Here is a 16,829-nt window from a genome sequence, read left to right as displayed (position 1 = left end):
TCCCGCGCTTATCGAAAACTTGTCCAATCAAAAGCGATATATATATATGTGTGTATATCTGCCGCGACGCCATAGGTATCCATAATCCATTTGAACCGGAAGTCTCCCAGTTTGTGACTAGTTCAGAATCGATGTTTCACTCTCGAAGCAACTGATCTCGAAACTTGCCGCATGTCGGAAGTTCCTTTCTGAATTCGCATGAGGTGTATGTAGGTACGTAGGCTCAGTAATTTATTTAATTTTAGAAAATTAGTGCGTAAAAAAGGCTTGTTCCATCCAAGCTATTGCTTATATTGTAAAGAAAAATTCTATCCAGCAAAAAATATATAAATTCTCCCTTATTCCACGAGAATTTCCCAAAAATACCCTTTGACACATGGCACGTTTTTCTCGGTCCAAGTGTTTTGTGTTCATAACCTAACAATAATCACAAGTGCGTCGGACTGCGTGGTTCCTGATCGAGGTACCATCGATTTTTACGGAAAATTGTTTATTCCCTGTTGTATTTTTACGTTTTTCCGTGTATTTTTTGCTATTTTGGAGTTTTTTGAGTTATATTTCACTTTTACCTGCATCTTAGTCTCGTTATAATGTGTAAATGATGCCAATACATTGTACACGATTCAATACGTTTTATCTACCGTTTCTTGGGCTTTCGAATCATTATTGCACTTGAAACAGAGTAGTTCATTGTTATTTAAAAAATTTTTGTTATATAAAATCTATATTGCAATTGTTTTATGTTGTGTGATACCTTGCAGGTTGTTCACACTTGATTGATATTATGCAAAATACGAGTTCATGTAGGACGAAAATCAATGAAAATCTTGATAACAATATGTATGAAAATAATATCCTCAATTTTTTTTTGTTTTCATTGATTTTCAAAGCCTATATGATCTTATCCTGATATGACTTATAGTTATTTACTATAAATAATAGATTTCTTGTGATTTGCAGGCTAAAAGCATAATTTTAATTAGCTTAAATCATTTTTAAAACTCAGAAACTTCAAAATTGCAATATTGCAGGTTTTTTATTGACTTTTTACGACTTTTTTGTTGAGAAATAGTCGCAGACTGTTTCAACTTTTATTGTGCGTTTTAACAAGTTTTGAAAGTCTGAAAAAGGTAAGTGAGTTGTATCGTGTACAATGTTAATCCAGTTATTTGGGATATTGCATTCTAAAAAAAAAATAAAAATTGTTGAGAATATATATTTTATGTTCTAGATAAATTAAATTTTTGGCTGTTGATAAAATTCAAACAGCAGAATGCCGCAGAACGAATATATTGAGCGGCATCGTAAGCTGTATGGACGGAGACTTGATTATGAAGAACGCAAGAGAAAGAGGGAGGCCAGAGCCCCTCACAAACTATCTGAAAAAGCTCGTAGTCTTAGAGGAATAAAGGCCAAGATATTCAACAAGGAGCGCCGTAATGAGAAGATTCAGATGAAAAAGAAAATCAAGGCTCATGAAGAAAGGAATGTTAAGAAGAAGGCAGAACCAACTCCAGAGGGAGCTTTGCCAGTATATCTGCTTGATCGAGATGTCACATCCAGAGCCAAAGTTTTGTCTAATATGATAAAACAAAAAAGAAAAGAAAAGGCTGGCAAGTGGGATGTACCAATCCCCAAAGTCAGAGCACAATCTGATGCGGAAGTATTCAGAGTACTCAAGAGTGGAAAATCTAAGCGAAAAGCATGGAAGAGGATGGTTACAAAGGTCACTTTTGTGGGAGAAAATTTCACAAGAAAACCTCCCAAATTTGAAAGATTTATTAGACCAATGGGATTAAGATTTAAAAAAGCTCATGTCACACATCCAGAACTTAAGGCAACTTTCTGTTTACCTATCATTGGAGTCAAGAGAAATCCAAGTTCACCAATGTACACTACATTAGGTGTTATTACTAAGGGTACAATTATTGAAGTTAACATTTCTGAATTAGGTTTAGTAACACAGTCTGGTAAAGTTGTTTGGGGTAAATATGCCCAAGTAACAAACAATCCTGAAAATGATGGATGTATTAATGCTGTATTGTTAGTTTAAAAAAAATGGCCTATTAAATTGCATTGTAATATATCAACTCTTTCATGAATTTTTCGTAATAAAATGATAATAAAAATATACTCTTGTATTTGAATATTTCTTCGCCCAAAGAATATCCCTTCCTTATATGCCATTACTAAGTTTTTTTTTGCTGGATAGATTTTTTTGATAATTCTATGTTGACTAATAAACAATTTATTTTATAGGACATACTCATCATGCAGATTTTTGTTAAAACATTAACTGGCAAGACCATCACTCTTGAGGTCGAGGCCTCTGACACAATCGAAAATGTCAAGGCCAAGATCCAAGACAAAGAAGGTAGGAAAATTTTGTTTTATTTATTGAATTTAGAATGATTTTGATTGTTTCAGAATGCAATAAGTAAATATCAAAAATGTAGCTTGTCAAACATATTCTCAAAAACATTTTTATTTACCTTTATTAATTATCTCTTTTTACTTTATAGGAATTCCCCCGGACCAACAAAGATTGATCTTTGCTGGAAAGCAGCTGGAAGATGGAAGGACCTTGTCCGACTACAATATCCAGAAGGAATCCACCCTCCACCTTGTGCTTCGTCTCCGTGGTGGTGCCAAGAAACGCAAGAAGAAGAATTACTCTACCCCAAAGAAGATCAAGCACAAGAAGAAGAAGGTCAAGCTTGCTGTCCTCAAGTTTTACAAGGTTTGTAATAATTTTAGCGCAAAAAAAAGTTAATGATTTTAAACGCACACGAATACAAGTATTAATCAGTTTTATATATTATGAAAATTACAGGTTGACGAAAACGGAAAAATTCACCGTTTGAGGCGAGAGTGCCCATCAGAGCAGTGCGGAGCTGGAGTTTTTATGGCAGCGATGGAAGACAGGCATTACTGTGGAAAGTGCGGATACACCCTTGTCTTCAACAAGCCTGAAGACAAATGAATACAGAGCATTTAATCTGTATTTACTTTATAATATAATAAATTAAAAAAATTTACATACTGTTGATTACTTTTCTTACCTTTTTACAAAAAAAAGTTTCTATCATCGGATTTAAATAAAATACTTTCAATTGTCCAAATAAAATTTGTATTTTATTAAAGTTCAAAAAAATATTTCTAAACTGGAAATCCCAGTATAAACTCAGTTACAATGTATCTAAATCAATTGGCCACAATTTGAGACCGTCGAGTATGTAACATGTACGCGTATTTATTATCCTACAATACTTTAACTTTCTATTAAACATTATACACGGCAACTTTAACACCCTAATAGTAAATTCCTAATAAATTAATATTCACAAGACTTAATAACAGTAGGTAAATGTGCGATAACATTAAAATTAATTCTTTACAATCGCCTTATGTGTTCATTTTTCTACAACAGATTGGAAAATAATAATATATCGTAGTAAAAAGCTCGTTCGCTACCACAAGAGTGAAGCCATATTCTAAAACTCAATATTTTAATTTATTTCTTACTTTCAAAAAGAAATATCTAATATAAGTGAAAATTCTTAACTATACATAATAATCACATATTATATCAATAATTTTTTTATTATAAAGCAAAACCTTATTTTTATATTTTTGTTTTTTGACCTAGTTTTAAAATAAGTTTTGATAATGCTAATCATAGATAATAAAGATAAAAAATTTATGAAATTTGATTATACAAATCCTAGAAAAAAAAATGAAACTAATACATTTTCTAGTGACTTACTTCAGAATGATAAAATTTCAATATTTTACAATAAAACTTTTATGCTACAAAAATATAATAAAAACTTTTGTAAAATTCGAAAACGAATTTTCGATACACTAGATCATTCTTATTGAAGTTAAGAAATTAAGTAATCAATGTAACAATATTTCAAGGCTCTTGAACCTATTAACATATTTTTGGAATTTTATCTTGACTCGTGAAACGATCTATTGCACTGTCTATTAAAGGAAATGAGAAAACAAATTTTGATAATTCAAATGTATAGGAAACACAGCCTTGAGCAGGTTTTAAAAATATTCATTATCATGAAAGCTCGTAAAAGCTCATTCACAGTTCTTGATCACGACGCTGTTCATTTTGCGAATTATGAGTTTTCAATCCTGGTTTTAATACTGAGAACATTTTTTCAGTCGTTGTTGGATGAATACTCATCTGTAGTTGCGTCAATGATTCTTCGGTCTTTAGTTTTAAGTAAAGGATATGATTAAAATTCATAAATGTGATGAATTTCAAGAATTTATTACATTCTCACATGATATGATTACCTGTCTAAGTAGTTGTGCAGCTGTACTCAATACCCTTTGCCACTTTTTAATTTCTACATTATGTAAGCTTTCTTGCTGTTGAAGTAAATTGATCCAATCTTCTTCAGTTTTCGGTGTATTCCTGCAATATATTCAATCATATTAATTTTACAGAATATAATTAATTTCAATTAAATGGTAAGAAATGTTTTCCGAAAAAAATTTAAGCAACTAAATCAGTACATAAATAAATAATAAAATATACGTTGAATGATTTTTGATTATATTTTGAATAAAATTTAACGCATATATAAAAAAAGCGCGATCATTTACACAAGAAGCGCGCTAGCGCATCAATGTGGTCAAGTAGACTTACTTTAAAACATGTAAATCCATTATTGTATAAGTGGCAGCTTCTTCTAAACTCCACAATTTGTAATAGAGTAGACCATTAATGATCATTAAACCTAGTACTGCTACTAGTAGTATCCAAGTTATCATAGCACTGCTTTCGCCTCGTAAATCTGTAGCTGATAAGTAATAGCGAATTGGTAAAACTATATTAAGCATAAATGAACATTCAATAAAAAAATTGATTCAGAATTACCATTAACAGTACTTCTATGAGGCAGCTCCACAACAGGCGACTGATGATTAAAGGCTGTGTGGTCAGGGGAATGAGTCTGTATGGTAACACCAGTAGCCGTGACGCGTCTGCGGCGCCTGGTTTTTCTTTTTAGACCTCCTGCACCTGCACCACTCTCTTCGCACTCGACTGCTAAGGCTTTTATTAAACTATTGAAATATTCTTCCATACTGGCCCAACAATTTTTTTCTATAAAGCCTACAGAAATTAAAAAAAAAAGATGAAATAATCATTAATAATGCATTTTACCTTTTCAAATTTTATGCATAAATAATTTGGATAAACTTACTTTTAACAATACCCCACACATTTTTCTTGTACCTTATTTCAGAAAAAACTGCAAAAGTTGACTCATTCTCAGAAACGCTTGTCAAACAATAATGTGAAAAAACACTGAATGAATCAGCGTATGGTATTCCACAATTTGTAGTTTCTACATCAAGGCAGTAAAGGTGACCTGGTGTACTACATGGAAGCATTACCTAAGAAAATACAAGATTTTTATTGTTATGTACTCAAAATAATGCTACACTTGACAAATAAAATATCAACCTGTGTTTCTGTAACTTGTGAAGATTTGGGACCAACCGCTTGAGTTAGTGAAACAGTCAAAGAAACTGTTCGCAACTTTTGTCCTGTTGTACTGTCTTCTGTCCAAGCAGGTTGAATCAAATCTTGAAAAATACAACATAATTTAGTTTATCTAAAAGTATCTATATTAGACAAGCATAATACCTTCCACACTGTGTCAGTAAATCAAGCATGCATTTAAAAATGCGGAGTATATTATTTATTTCACTGTCAAGTTAAAAAAATTGATTCATCATAGAGATAAAATAAAATCTATTTATTGATTTTGGACTCTGATTTACAGAAATAAACTTGCCCATAGCAAGTCTGAAATAGATTTTATTTTCCTCTTGGAAATACATGGGATACAATTAAGTGAAATTACCTGTTGTTTTACGAGCAGTATGAAAATCTAGGAAGAACTTGGAATTTGTAAAAAGAAGTGTAAACAATCGATCTATATGTATTGGCAAAGTAGCTTTTATCAATGGTCGCCCATCGTGCGATCCAGTACATACTGCTGTACTTCTCAAACCTATTCGAACTAAAATACCCAGTTAATTTTGATATTAAATTTTGAATATTATTGCGAGAAAATCTCGAGGGATGAATAAATGAGATATTACCCAATGGTTCTTTTTCTGCTTCACTTTCACTGGAATAGCTAAGATCTGTTGGATCGTTGGAACCTTCTGGTCTTGTACCAGCAACTGAATGCAACGGAGATGATTGTGTTAGTGGGGATTCAGCAAGCGCATCAGATGACACAGGATTTTCAACTTTAATATCTCCCTAAATTTCAAGTTGAACAAAAAAAAAATAGCTAGTTTTTGCATGACAGAACCAAATTATAGATATCACCTTTTTGTACGCACCTCTGAAAATGAGTCCAATGATAAACGTGTAGATAGCTTCTCTTCTGGAACTGTTAGAGAACGTGAAACATAGTCTTCATCATCGGATGTCAAACCCAACTCTTCCCCATAACAATCGTGGACTAGCTGCCACATTTCAGTCATACTCATTGACTTGAAATAAAAACAATTGGCACATCAGTTTATTTGTCTGACTTGATAATGGAATAGTAGCTTGATATAAGCATACAATACAATTGACTATAATACCTCTACATTACACTTTTTACTCTTGCATTTTCGTTTCCATTCACTTTTTCCAATCTTTATATAAAATTTAGATTTAATTGGAATTTTGACATAAATAAAAAGCCAAAGAAACAATAAATATTAATCATGTACTTGATCGTCTATATTATATGTAGATATTTCAAGTATAGAGAGAGAAAAAAAAAGGGAAAAAAAGATCTTATTTAAGATACTCTGATTATTAATAAGCTTACCTGGCCCATTAGAGCATTTTGCCAAACTTTAAATAACATCATAAACGTTTTGTCCCTTGAACCAAAAGATGTGAGAAAAAATTTGTCTGTGGCAGTAGAAATTAATATAGCATTTGGAATAACGAGGGCTGTTTTTTCTTTGGTAATTGACGTTACATCTTTCCAGCGTAGTGAAACAAGTGTTTCCCACATGAAAATATTAGCATAGAAACATACATAGTTTTGAGAAACGTATAGTCTTCCATGTACTAGAATTTCTCTTTGCAAAGCACATGAATAATCTGGAAATATAAAAATTACAATTTTCATTATTTTCTAAAACGTCACATGTTTGGTAATTGATCTAGATAAATGAGAATACAAACCAACAACAAGTCTCTCTTCATCTGGCACATCTTTGAAGATTCTTTTGAAATTATCAGACCGTGATTTATATGTTGGATAAAGTATATTGGAATACCAAGATTTTTTCTTACTACGATCACTACCCCTTGCTTCTTTTCTTCCATCAGGAGCAGAATGTTTACTAACTTCCGCTGAATCTGAAGAACGGCTTGTGATTTCCTGCAACATGGATGTAATTATACAACTAACAGATGCTTTAAAATTATTATCATGCTGATAAGCACAAGTATTATCATATCTGAGTAGAAGCTCTAGCTGTTAATCATTGACTCACTTATTTTTCTTAAATATAAGTCTGACTGAGTATTATAAATAATATGAGTTCTAGTTTTTTGTTTTATATTAATTGAAAATTTATTGTAATATAAATAGTTGCTGTAAACAAGTTTTATTATATGACTTGTTTAATGACCTGCAAAATGCTTTTTTTATATTCAAGAGATTCTTTTGCTTTGGTATCTATAAATCTGTCAGTATACTAACGTATATACAGTAATGTATACACTAGGTTTAAAACAGTTTAGTGAAATTACTCATTTCTCACTGTGTGAAAAACTAGAATGCAGATAAACTGGGATAGATAATTTTCAAATTTACTTTAACTGGATTTATTAAATACATTTAAATTATTAAATTAATAAAAGGTATGCTATTGTTATCTAACTTGAATATTATGCGATATTAAAAAATTACTGCAACGTTAATCCAATATATTATCAAAATGTAAGTACACACTGTGCAGTGTGCATACAGCAGGGCAATGTTTGAAGGTTAACCTATCAATACTATTATTTGAAATGATTTAAAAATACAAAAATAATAATTGTCTCAAGAACTCCATCTGTCTGTTGCAAAATTGTTTTTATTGGAAGCAAAAAATATTTGTAAATAAGGTATGCAGCCTTGTCTCCAACCAGCTCTTAATTAGATTCTGACTTGAATCTTGTGTTCCAGTTTGGTATTAAAGTTTCACACCTGTATCATTCCAGTATGTGATTATTAATTCTTATCGAACAATGCACAAATATTGACCAACAATTCTATCAGGATACTTACAATTCTCAAGTTTTCAATATCTGATTCTCTATGAAAGCTTGCGTAAAAATAATTTATCAAGGCCATAAGTATTATAATGTTCATATTTATTAAACATTTAATGGATCGAAATATTATATTATAAAAAGCTATTGCATTTGAAAATGATTTCAAGCATTAATTTTTTTAACTACTTTTATTATGCAGCCAAATTTTTAAATATATACATGAGCGGGTCTAAATAATCTATTTCTAGTTATACAACATAACATCCTATAAATTAGAATTGCAAGTCTATATTTTTCTAATTTAATGAATAAGAGTCTACTTAAAATTGAACTGGACTTATTTAACTTGGTTAAATAATAATAATAATCAAGAATATTTTAAACAAGTTAAAAAAAAAGCTATCATACTTGTATGACTAATTCCAATTTCTTGGAATTCAAATGAAAAATTAAATATTGACATCATCCCAACCTTATTTCCAAGGTAGGATATATAACTGATACATAGAACTGAAATTCACAAGTATCAACCATTTGGTATTCATAAAGTTGTAAGAAGAACATGGATATTAATAAGTCAACAAAATCAATTAAATATATAGTGATAATATATCTTTTTCATTGCAGGGGGAGCTAATTTTAAGTTTTCTTTCATTTTCTTTCGGAACATATACTTCTATATTAGATTTTTTAATCTCTCATTCTATAGAAGAAGTGAGTTATTTGATGGTAATGTTTTGTACTATAATTTCATTAATATTAAATTAAATTTCGACTTGATTCTCACAAGTTTTAAAACAATAGAGTGTACAGCTGATAAAACATTTTTAAATCAATAAAACATTTTGTATAGATGAGTGGAGTGAGTTCAGTCTGACAATTTAAATTAAAGTAAATTTTCTATATAAATCTGCCGTATTTTTTTGTTTGAATACTATACAAGACAAAAATGCATGACTATACAATACCTGAATTTGCTGGTCACTCAGTTTGCACAAATTATAGGAATCCTTCTGGTTATCTGAACTAGCTTTGGAAGAGTGATCTTTATCATCTTTATGAGACTTGTGATCCTTGTGATCTTTATCATCCTTGTGAGACTTGTGCTCTTTGTGATCTTTGTGGTCTTTATCATCTTTATGGGACTTATCATCTTTATGGGACTTGTCCTCCTTGTGAGATTTGTCCTCTTTGTGGGACTTGTCCTTGTGATCCTTGTGATCCTTGTGATCCTTGTGATCCTTGTGATCTTTTCTGCTGCAAAATTGCGGACTTGGCTTGGGAGAGAGATTTGGACTTGGGATGGGACTTGATCTTTCGTTGTCCCCGCCTGAGTTAGCATCCTGCATGGAGTCGCTGTAAGAGCCATTGGCCAGGTTATTGGATGAACTCTGGCTGGCCAGCGACGAAGAATTAATGCTACTGATTACTTCGTGGCTGGATATCAATAAATTTTCTACAGACTTGTTCCTGCGCAAACAACAAAGCAAAAGATAAGTAACTGCCAGGCTTGTCGATCAGGCTGCTGACAGCAGAGTACACGATAATTGTCCATACATTGCTCCGAACTATCTCTGTCGCTTCTCAGTGTGTATAACAGAGAGAGGGAGAAAGAGAAAGATGGAGCGAGAACAAACAATGTATCCACTCCTGCCTGTATACTGTACAGAGGCAGCAAAAGAAAAAGGTCAGTAATAGAAGTAGATAAGAAGCCAGAGCATCAGAGGCAATGAAATGGCAACATTAACAAGAACAAAACAGCAATGACAACAATAAAAGAACAAGGATGAGTGAAAAGAGCAACTCACATGCTTGTTACTTGACGCTCTTGGAGGGGATCCTCGAAATACATGATAGCTGCAGCAGGCCGTCACAGTGGAAGATTCGATGGTTCGCATCATCCGCTCAGATATAGCTGCTGTCAATGGCTCTGCAGCAGCGAACGGGCCTCCGGGCGCATCGTCGCGCGCGTCCTCTCGTCGCCGGCGACGTTCCCTCTTCCCTAGTTAGCTATACGCACCAGCACCAGAGCGAATGCGCACTCTCAGCACACAGCGCACGCAGACACAGAGAGAGAGAGAGAGAGAGAGTCCGACTGAGAGTTAAACGGATACACACGCAGTGTGCAGTTCACAAGGAGGGAACTCGACGACACGCAAACAACTCTCTTGCTCTCGCTCCCTCTCGCGCGGCGCGTTTTTTAGAGTACCTATATATATATATGCGAGTACAGTATACAGAGAAGCGGCGGCAGAGCAGCACACACGCACACACGCACACACACACAGCAGCAGCGTGGGAGAGCGAGGGGGCTATATTAGAGAAGAATGAAAAGAGGAAGCTGCAGCGGTAGCTGCGCCGACGGTAGTAGTAGTAGTAGTAGCAGCAGCAGTGGTCTCGAGATGGGCCGATTATACCTGGGGGCGGCTCGCTCCCTCTTGAACATGCTCTCTTTCTTATGCCTCTTCGGACGCGACGAGATATCCTACAGGGACCACGGCGGCGACGACGACAACGACGGTCGGCAGCCGATGAGTTGATGTCGCTTCTCTTCTTCTCGCTTATCGTTATCCGGAGACCGCCGCATGTGCGATTAACGAAATTACCGAGTCCGCGGCTGCAGCAGCAGCTTAGAGCGCATACGAGGCTTCTTCCTCCGCGGCGGAGATCGCTGCGCGTACATTCGAAATCACAGCAGGGCAGCAGCAGCACACTGCACACAGGCACTTGCAATGTACACAGTACACACACTCCGGGCTCCTACTGACGTCTACGTTTTCACTACAGCAGGCAGCGGTCCGCGCGCGATAACGACGACGGCGAACAACATCTACTTAATGCTCCATCTCTCTTGCTCTCTCTCTCTCTCTGATGGCTACTGTCTCTACTGGGCGCTCTCTTGTGCTTTGTGTACGTGTGTATATACGCATATACTACTTATTATTGCGATAAAGAAAGAGAGCCATCGAGCTTTGCGCCGTCGGTACTTATCGCATTATATGATGCTTCTAGTAGTTCGATTCGGTGCCGCGCACCACCCGCGACATCTCACCGGATTCCTTTAACGATACTTGGTCTTGATTATACGTATATAGTATTATTTCGGCAATTCAATTGAATCAAATCCACCGCACAAATTCTCTTTTATCTTGGACTCGTTGTAGCTCCGCGATTGTTATCGGCCTCTTGCCGAGTATACAGCTTTCTTATCGGAATAATAATAGCTTGTGCACGCACACACACACACACACACACACACAGGCACATGATGCGCGAATACACTCTCGATCGGTCAATTTAATCCGTCTCGAGATTAGTTGGCTCATTATAGCGCCCCTCGTTTATTGCGCGATCTGAGGAACAATGAAAAATGCCACTCTGAATTGCAATAGGTATATTGCTTCGTATCGGTAGATATGCGCGTGACGAGCTCCTGTAATATCTACATGATTAATGCGCGCGTATATATGGCATACACCGCGACTAGTATATATACACACATATATCAATAGACCACGTAACGCGCGCGCGGATAGAGATATAGGTATATACGGATTTCCTTCAATCTATAGCTACAATAACGGACGTTCTATGAATTCGTTTATTGATTTTATTCATGAAATGCGATCAAACGGTTGCGTAATACTTGCGTGTATAGTTTGTCGAGGGGGGGGGGGGGGGGGTGAAATTATAGTATCGCTTGAAAATGCTATTTTTATAAGGTATTAACTGTATAATGCGATGGTCTGCGTAGGACCTACAATCTATAATTAATGTTTGCTTGTTTCTTTTATTATTTTAACCATGTCTACGAGGAGCTGCTCCAATTTGGTGGATATCGCATAATTTTGATCAAGAAATTATTTCATGCGGCATAATGCACGCTATAGTAACTCGAGTGAAATTTATCATCTTGCTGTTGTTCCGGTGTACAAATACGACGGTTAGAAGTGCGAACAAATTAAATGCAACTACCTGTAAAACGCAACTTTTTCCCCGTTGACTGGAGCACCGCAATACTCGGATTTGAAATTTCGCCGCGAATCGCAATTGGTCAGCGTAGCAGAAATTCCGCAAGTAGCCAATCCAAGAAAAATTAAACTACGCATCCTCGATCCTCGTCGGTGCCGGGAATGTTCGATAATCCACGGAACATTTTTCAGCTCAAGTTGGCTGCAGTACTTGGCTGTTATGTGTCGCATGTGCCCAATCCCACTATATCCACCATGTTCGTATTAACTTTGGCGTTCTTTATCCGATTTTTAAGGTTACAATTTAACTGTACAGTATAAGTATTGTCGGTCAGCAGAGTAGTATCAATCCAGTGTCCACATTGTCGTCGAAATCCAAATGTCGTCTCGATTGAGGGAATCGATATCCACTCTTCTTTTTTACTGAAACACGTAGCTGTGGATCCTCGGTTGCAATAAGACGCATACTTGGTTTTAATAACTTGAGGTAAATACGAGAAAACTTGACGTACGGAGTATATACACACAAATTGGAGACGATAGATTATTCGGAAATTGATTTTGGCTGCTGCCAAGTTGGGAAAAATATAAACACGTGTTTATATATATATATATATATATTCGTAACTGATAATCGTAGCGAGCACTCGTAATTTTGTGACACAGCTTTATTTAACATGTCGATAGCAAGAGGTGTTGGTAAATATTTAAAAATATTCATTCAACCTGCTACTTCTCATTACTGCACAAATGGTACTTTAGATATTTTTTATTTTTACCCCCTGTTACTCTATAAGTGGCTGTATTTTTTCACCATATTAGTAGATGATTAGAAATTGATTTGAGAACTTTTTATGTTGGAAAATACATAGCTGATCATTCAGATGCAAATACTCAAGATATGTCGAACAATCAGAGGAGAAACAGAATCGTATGGATTGACATGGAGGTAAGCTATCGAAAAATAATTGTAAAAATCAATGATTACAATTTTTTGTTTCAACAAAAACGTGTTTTTCCCAGATGACAGGCTTGGCAGTAGAGAGTGATCGCATTCTTGAAGTTGCTTGTTTAATCACAGATGAAAATTTAAATATTGTTAGTGATGAATTTCACCAAGTACTACATCAATCAGATGATGAGTTGGCAAGAATGAATGAATGGTGTCAAGAACATCATACCAAGGTACTGGGCATCATACTACTTGAAAATATTCTTCTAGTCATATAAATTAACAATTGGTGTATTTATCAATTTATTTGCAGTCTGGTCTTGTGGAGGCTTCAAAAAAAAGCCAAGAAGATGAAAGATCAGTGGACAAAAGTCTGTATAATTTCTTGAACAAGTACATACCAAAAGGAAGATGCCCAATGGCAGGGAATTCTGTATATATGGATCGTTTATTTCTACGTAAATACATGCCTACATCTAATGAATACATGCACTATAGGATAATTGATGTTTCTTCAATCAAAGAAGTTGTCAGGTACATAATATATAATTTTCATGTACACCATTTAATTGGTTTTGACTTTCCAAGTAATAATATTCTTTATCTCTTAGACGCTGGAAACCAGAAGTTCATGATGCAGCTCCCAAGAAGGAACGTAATCACAGATCACTCGATGATATCAGAGAGAGTATATCAGAACTTGATTTTTATAGGAAAAACGTTTTTAATGCTAACTCTAATGATTGAGAACAGTTATCAAGGCGATTCAAATGAAATTTCAAGATAACACAAGTTGTCTTTTGTATAAAATAATCACGTTCTGTTCAATTGTACACTTGCATATGAATATCAATTATACAAATATTTTAAATCAAATCCTCAAAGAACAATTGTTACTTGAAAATAAATATTTTTTTAGAAACAATACTCATTTCTTAAATTACTTCAAAGTACTTCAAAAATATTAAATATGATTAGAAGATTTAGAAGATAAGTAAATGTTGACATTGAAAATGATTTGTTATATTTATAAAGCTATACATACATTAGATGTTAAAAAGTAATATCGATACAAAAGTAGATCAAAGAAACTCATCGCATGTAAGTAAAACAGACCTTATGTTGTCGAATGTCGATTTTCATAGGCCGCATATAGCCATTAAGCTATATATAGGCCGATAGGCGGTCTGTTCGCTGTGGCCTGTCGCGGCGTCGCGCAGCGGACATCGCAATCAGCGTTTTCGAAGCTCACCGCCAGGTGCCACTTTAGCTTGGACCAGGACAGTCGAGACTCGAGTCTACGTCTACCATGCCGGTTCAATGTATTTCAGTTAGTTGTCGATTGCTGGCCGATTGCATTGGTTCAGCTAACCATATAGAGTAATTAACCTGTGCATCAGCATATACCTAGACTTTGTAAGAACATTGAACGCACATGTAAACAGTTTCAGAAATAAGTGTTGATAGTAGAACAAGGTGTTGTAAGTATAGTAAACATTTTTGTGTATCAATTAATTATTAGGAAATAGTTACTAGAGATCGATTTTATATTCTTAGCTCACTTTAATCCGTCAAATTTCAGAGCAAATGAGAAATAAAAATGTCATCCAATCACTCAAATGTACACCCTGATTACGATCCCAACTTGAAGATCAAAGCTGAACCTGATCCAGTATCAGAGCCATTGGCTTCAACTGCTCCATCGATACCAAATTTAATTCAGACCATCAAAACAGAACCAGGGCTTCCTGCAGCGCCCAAACCCACAATAAGATTGGCATCAATTATACCACCAAGAGATTTAAGATTAGGTGGAGCAATTAAACTTGAGAAGCCCAAGAAAGTTTATACTCCAAATTTGAATGCACAGAGATTTAAAAATAGAGAGTATGTAATATAAATAATGTAATCTATTCCATTAGTAACCATGTCTTAATGATTATACTTATTTTAGAGATCAGAATGCTGCTAACAAAAGTGATCCTAATCCGAAAACTAAAGCCCGTGGGCAAGGCGACAGAGGGAAAAATGACAGGGGCAGAGAAAGGGGTAGAGGACGGGGAAAGGCAGCAAGTAATATAATTCAAGTAAGCTTATCTATTAGTTAGTCATTAATTTAATAACTTGTCCAATAAATAATTGTACCGATACTAATACCAAGATTAACTCTTAATTTTTATGTTAGACAACTGGAATATTTTCGGAGGGTCTTGCCGATTTATCTACCAAAAGGTATAGTGGCGGTGCTAGTTTTAGGGACAGAGAAAGTTCTGGAGGTGGAGGTGGAAGGGAAACTTGTGCAACTCTTGAAAGACCAAAATTATCTATACCTCAAAAAATTGATAAGGTAGAAGAAGCTGAAAAGTTGAGAGAACTGCTGAGAGATGATTTTCTTGATGATGGATTGGATGAAGATTCAGAAAACACACCAGTTGCATTACCCATGGTTAATGAAGGTAAAAATATAATTTACTTGAATGCATGTACTAAAAAATTAATTATTAATAGATAATTAATATTATAAATTTAGCAAAATCATTTAAAACTGAGAGTAATCAAAAACTAGATGTTTTAAAAGGAAATGACAAGTCTGTTACTTTACAAAATGGTGAAGGTAAATACACACACACATATATATATATATATAAATTGAAATACTTTATTTATTTCATAATATTACTTATTAAACTATTAACTTTATACAGCAAAAGCATCTCATCAAGTCAAGCCTGCTGCTCCTCATGTGAAAACAAGAGAAGCAAAAGTATCACTTACAGTGCCTCAAGTTATGGAAAATAAACCAAGTACCTTTATTTTAGTACAGGTAAATCGTACAGATTTATAATCGCAAGTACAAAGTATAAATTTTTAACAAAAAAAAAATGAAATTCAATTTTTTCAGTTACCCGATTGTTTACCAGGGCTTGAATCAGATGATGATCCTAGAACAAAAAAAGTAGCTGAACCTACTACAGAGAATGAGACTGATAAATCAAATAAATTTTGTACTCTTAATAATTTAAAAGAAGGAATGTTGGGTAAATTACAAATTTTAAGGTCTGGAAAGGCACAACTGATATTAGGTGAAAATAACCTTATTGTCGATGTTGGATCAAATCTTAGTTTTCGCCAGGTAAAGGAATTTCTGATTTAACAAATCAATATTTCAATAATTGATACAAGTTGGTTTTTCGATTTTTTATAATTTTACAGCCTGATAAAGGCAGTAAACTGCTGTTGAAACATGGCTAATATCAAGTAATTTGTTTAAGTAGTAAATCGAAAAATACCTTGTGTTATGCAAATGAATTATAACAAAAAAATAATTAAATGATTAATAATTTTCAGGATTTAATCGCTGCAAAAATTAACCAAGACAAACAAAGTGGAGATCTAATAAATCTTGGACCTGTAAACAGTACACTGATTTGTTCTCCCGATTGGGAAAATATGTTGAAAAAATTATTGTAATGTACAAAAATAGAAATATAGAAAAGTTTTTACAATTTGTTTGTAATAGGATTTTTTATTACCTACCTATTTATAGAATATTTCGATCTTAAGTAATAAGTATAACTTGCTAAATCTTGAT

The 16,829-nt window shown here is 34.2% G+C and overlaps 5 protein-coding genes and 1 long non-coding RNA gene across 15 annotated transcripts; 4 read left to right on the top strand and 2 right to left on the bottom strand.

Annotated features, from left to right (window-relative positions):
• The first annotated feature begins 84 nt into the window (after window positions 1-84).
• Window positions 85-3,038, top strand: LOC100115365 (ubiquitin-40S ribosomal protein S27a). Of its 3 annotated transcripts, none has more exons than XM_016982023.2 (4): window positions 85-213; window positions 2,260-2,374; window positions 2,523-2,740; window positions 2,834-3,038. In XM_016982023.2, the coding sequence occupies exons 2-4, from the start codon at window positions 2,272-2,274 to the stop codon at window positions 2,981-2,983; spliced, it is 471 nt and encodes a 156-aa protein (XP_016837512.1). In that variant the 5' UTR covers window positions 85-213; window positions 2,260-2,271; the 3' UTR covers window positions 2,984-3,038. The 3 variants fall into 3 exon arrangements, with proteins under 3 accessions (XP_016837512.1, XP_032453470.1, XP_032453469.1); XM_032597579.1 differs by having other exon boundaries at window positions 205-252; XM_032597578.1 differs by lacking the exon at window positions 85-213 and adding an exon at window positions 214-463.
• LOC103317897 (ribosome biogenesis protein NSA2 homolog) lies at window positions 118-2,133 on the top strand. Of its 3 annotated transcripts, XM_008217981.2 has the most exons (3): window positions 380-463; window positions 1,073-1,130; window positions 1,232-2,133. In XM_008217981.2, the coding sequence occupies exon 3, from the start codon at window positions 1,274-1,276 to the stop codon at window positions 2,051-2,053; it is 780 nt and encodes a 259-aa protein (XP_008216203.1). In that variant the 5' UTR covers window positions 380-463; window positions 1,073-1,130; window positions 1,232-1,273; the 3' UTR covers window positions 2,054-2,133. The 3 variants fall into 3 exon arrangements, with proteins under 3 accessions (XP_008216202.1, XP_032453468.1, XP_008216203.1); XM_008217980.3 differs by lacking the exons at window positions 380-463; window positions 1,073-1,130 and adding an exon at window positions 118-213; XM_032597577.1 differs by lacking the exon at window positions 1,073-1,130 and having other exon boundaries at window positions 270-463.
• A 75-nt stretch (window positions 3,039-3,113) lies between the features above and the next one.
• Window positions 3,114-11,685, bottom strand: LOC100117727 (protein Aster-B). Of its 6 annotated transcripts, none has more exons than XM_031924330.2 (14): window positions 10,123-10,310; window positions 9,283-9,784; window positions 7,232-7,430; window positions 6,867-7,147; window positions 6,634-6,687; window positions 6,385-6,537; window positions 6,136-6,301; window positions 5,895-6,044; window positions 5,492-5,613; window positions 5,229-5,421; window positions 4,901-5,137; window positions 4,670-4,823; window positions 4,315-4,435; window positions 3,114-4,228 (listed from the first exon to the last, which is right to left on the bottom strand). In XM_031924330.2, the coding sequence occupies exons 1-14, from the start codon at window positions 10,164-10,166 to the stop codon at window positions 4,097-4,099; spliced, it is 2,508 nt and encodes an 835-aa protein (XP_031780190.1). In that variant the 5' UTR covers window positions 10,167-10,310; the 3' UTR covers window positions 3,114-4,096. The 6 variants fall into 6 exon arrangements, with proteins under 6 accessions (XP_031780190.1, XP_032453439.1, XP_032453438.1 ...); XM_032597547.1 differs by lacking the exon at window positions 10,123-10,310 and adding an exon at window positions 10,732-11,089 and having other exon boundaries at window positions 3,123-4,228; XM_031924329.2 differs by having other exon boundaries at window positions 3,150-4,228; window positions 5,895-6,053; window positions 10,123-11,163.
• Window positions 8,116-9,275, bottom strand: LOC116416352. The gene is made up of 2 exons (XR_004226793.1): window positions 8,328-9,275; window positions 8,116-8,246 (listed from the first exon to the last, which is right to left on the bottom strand). It is a non-coding gene; the product is annotated as an uncharacterized LOC116416352 (long non-coding RNA).
• On the top strand, window positions 11,111-16,743 carry LOC100678169 (DNA-directed RNA polymerase III subunit RPC4). The gene is made up of 12 exons (XM_031924246.2): window positions 11,111-11,224; window positions 13,158-13,234; window positions 13,309-13,470; window positions 13,551-13,771; window positions 13,849-14,718; window positions 14,820-15,124; window positions 15,192-15,324; window positions 15,423-15,693; window positions 15,768-15,851; window positions 15,943-16,061; window positions 16,140-16,370; window positions 16,586-16,743. The coding sequence occupies exons 6-12, from the start codon at window positions 14,838-14,840 to the stop codon at window positions 16,706-16,708; spliced, it is 1,248 nt and encodes a 415-aa protein (XP_031780106.1). The 5' UTR covers window positions 11,111-11,224; window positions 13,158-13,234; window positions 13,309-13,470; window positions 13,551-13,771; window positions 13,849-14,718; window positions 14,820-14,837; the 3' UTR covers window positions 16,709-16,743.
• On the top strand, window positions 12,963-13,984 carry LOC100115430 (oligoribonuclease). Its single transcript, XM_016982028.3, has 5 exons — window positions 12,963-13,038; window positions 13,158-13,234; window positions 13,309-13,470; window positions 13,551-13,771; window positions 13,849-13,984. Exons 1-5 carry the CDS (start codon window positions 12,963-12,965, stop codon window positions 13,982-13,984), a joined length of 672 nt encoding a protein of 223 aa, XP_016837517.1.
• Window positions 16,744-16,829: the final 86 nt, after the last annotated feature.

This window comes from Nasonia vitripennis, chromosome 2 (genome assembly GCF_009193385.2).
Source record: "Nasonia vitripennis strain AsymCx chromosome 2, Nvit_psr_1.1, whole genome shotgun sequence".
Lineage (NCBI taxonomy): Eukaryota > Metazoa > Arthropoda > Insecta > Hymenoptera > Pteromalidae > Nasonia > Nasonia vitripennis.
Note: the sequence above shows the minus strand (reverse complement) of the source record. Positions and strands in the feature narration are given on the sequence as shown.

Bases quoted from the DNA above. Each gene is read 5' to 3' on its own strand.
- LOC103317897 (XM_008217980.3), top strand. From the start codon at position 1,274: ATGCCGCAGAACGAATATATTGAGCGGCATCGTAAGCTGTATGGACGG.
- LOC100115430 (XM_016982028.3), top strand. From the start codon at position 12,963: ATGTCGATAGCAAGAGGTGTTGGTAAATATTTAAAAATATTCATTCAA. The intron at 13,235-13,308 runs GTAAGCTATCGA...TGTTTTTCCCAG, and splicing joins TCGTATGGATTGACATGGAG to ATGACAGGCTTGGCAGTAGA. The intron at 13,772-13,848 runs GTACATAATATA...TTTATCTCTTAG, and splicing joins TCAATCAAAGAAGTTGTCAG to ACGCTGGAAACCAGAAGTTC.
- LOC100115365 (XM_016982023.2), top strand. From the start codon at position 2,272: ATGCAGATTTTTGTTAAAACATTAACTGGCAAGACCATCACTCTTGAG. The intron at 2,375-2,522 runs GTAGGAAAATTT...TTTACTTTATAG, and splicing joins CAAGATCCAAGACAAAGAAG to GAATTCCCCCGGACCAACAA. The intron at 2,741-2,833 runs GTTTGTAATAAT...TGAAAATTACAG, and splicing joins CTGTCCTCAAGTTTTACAAG to GTTGACGAAAACGGAAAAAT.
- LOC100678169 (XM_031924246.2), top strand. From the start codon at position 14,838: ATGTCATCCAATCACTCAAATGTACACCCTGATTACGATCCCAACTTG. The intron at 15,694-15,767 runs GTAAAAATATAA...TTATAAATTTAG, and splicing joins ATTACCCATGGTTAATGAAG to CAAAATCATTTAAAACTGAG. The intron at 16,062-16,139 runs GTAAATCGTACA...CAATTTTTTCAG, and splicing joins GTACCTTTATTTTAGTACAG to TTACCCGATTGTTTACCAGG.
- LOC100117727 (XM_031924329.2), bottom strand. From the start codon at position 10,166: ATGTATTTCGAGGATCCCCTCCAAGAGCGTCAAGTAACAAGCAT. The intron at 7,148-7,231 runs GTTTGTATTCTC...TTATATTTCCAG, and splicing joins TGAAGAGAGACTTGTTGTTG to ATTATTCATGTGCTTTGCAA. The intron at 6,302-6,384 runs GTGCGTACAAAA...CTTGAAATTTAG, and splicing joins CATTGGACTCATTTTCAGAG to GGAGATATTAAAGTTGAAAA.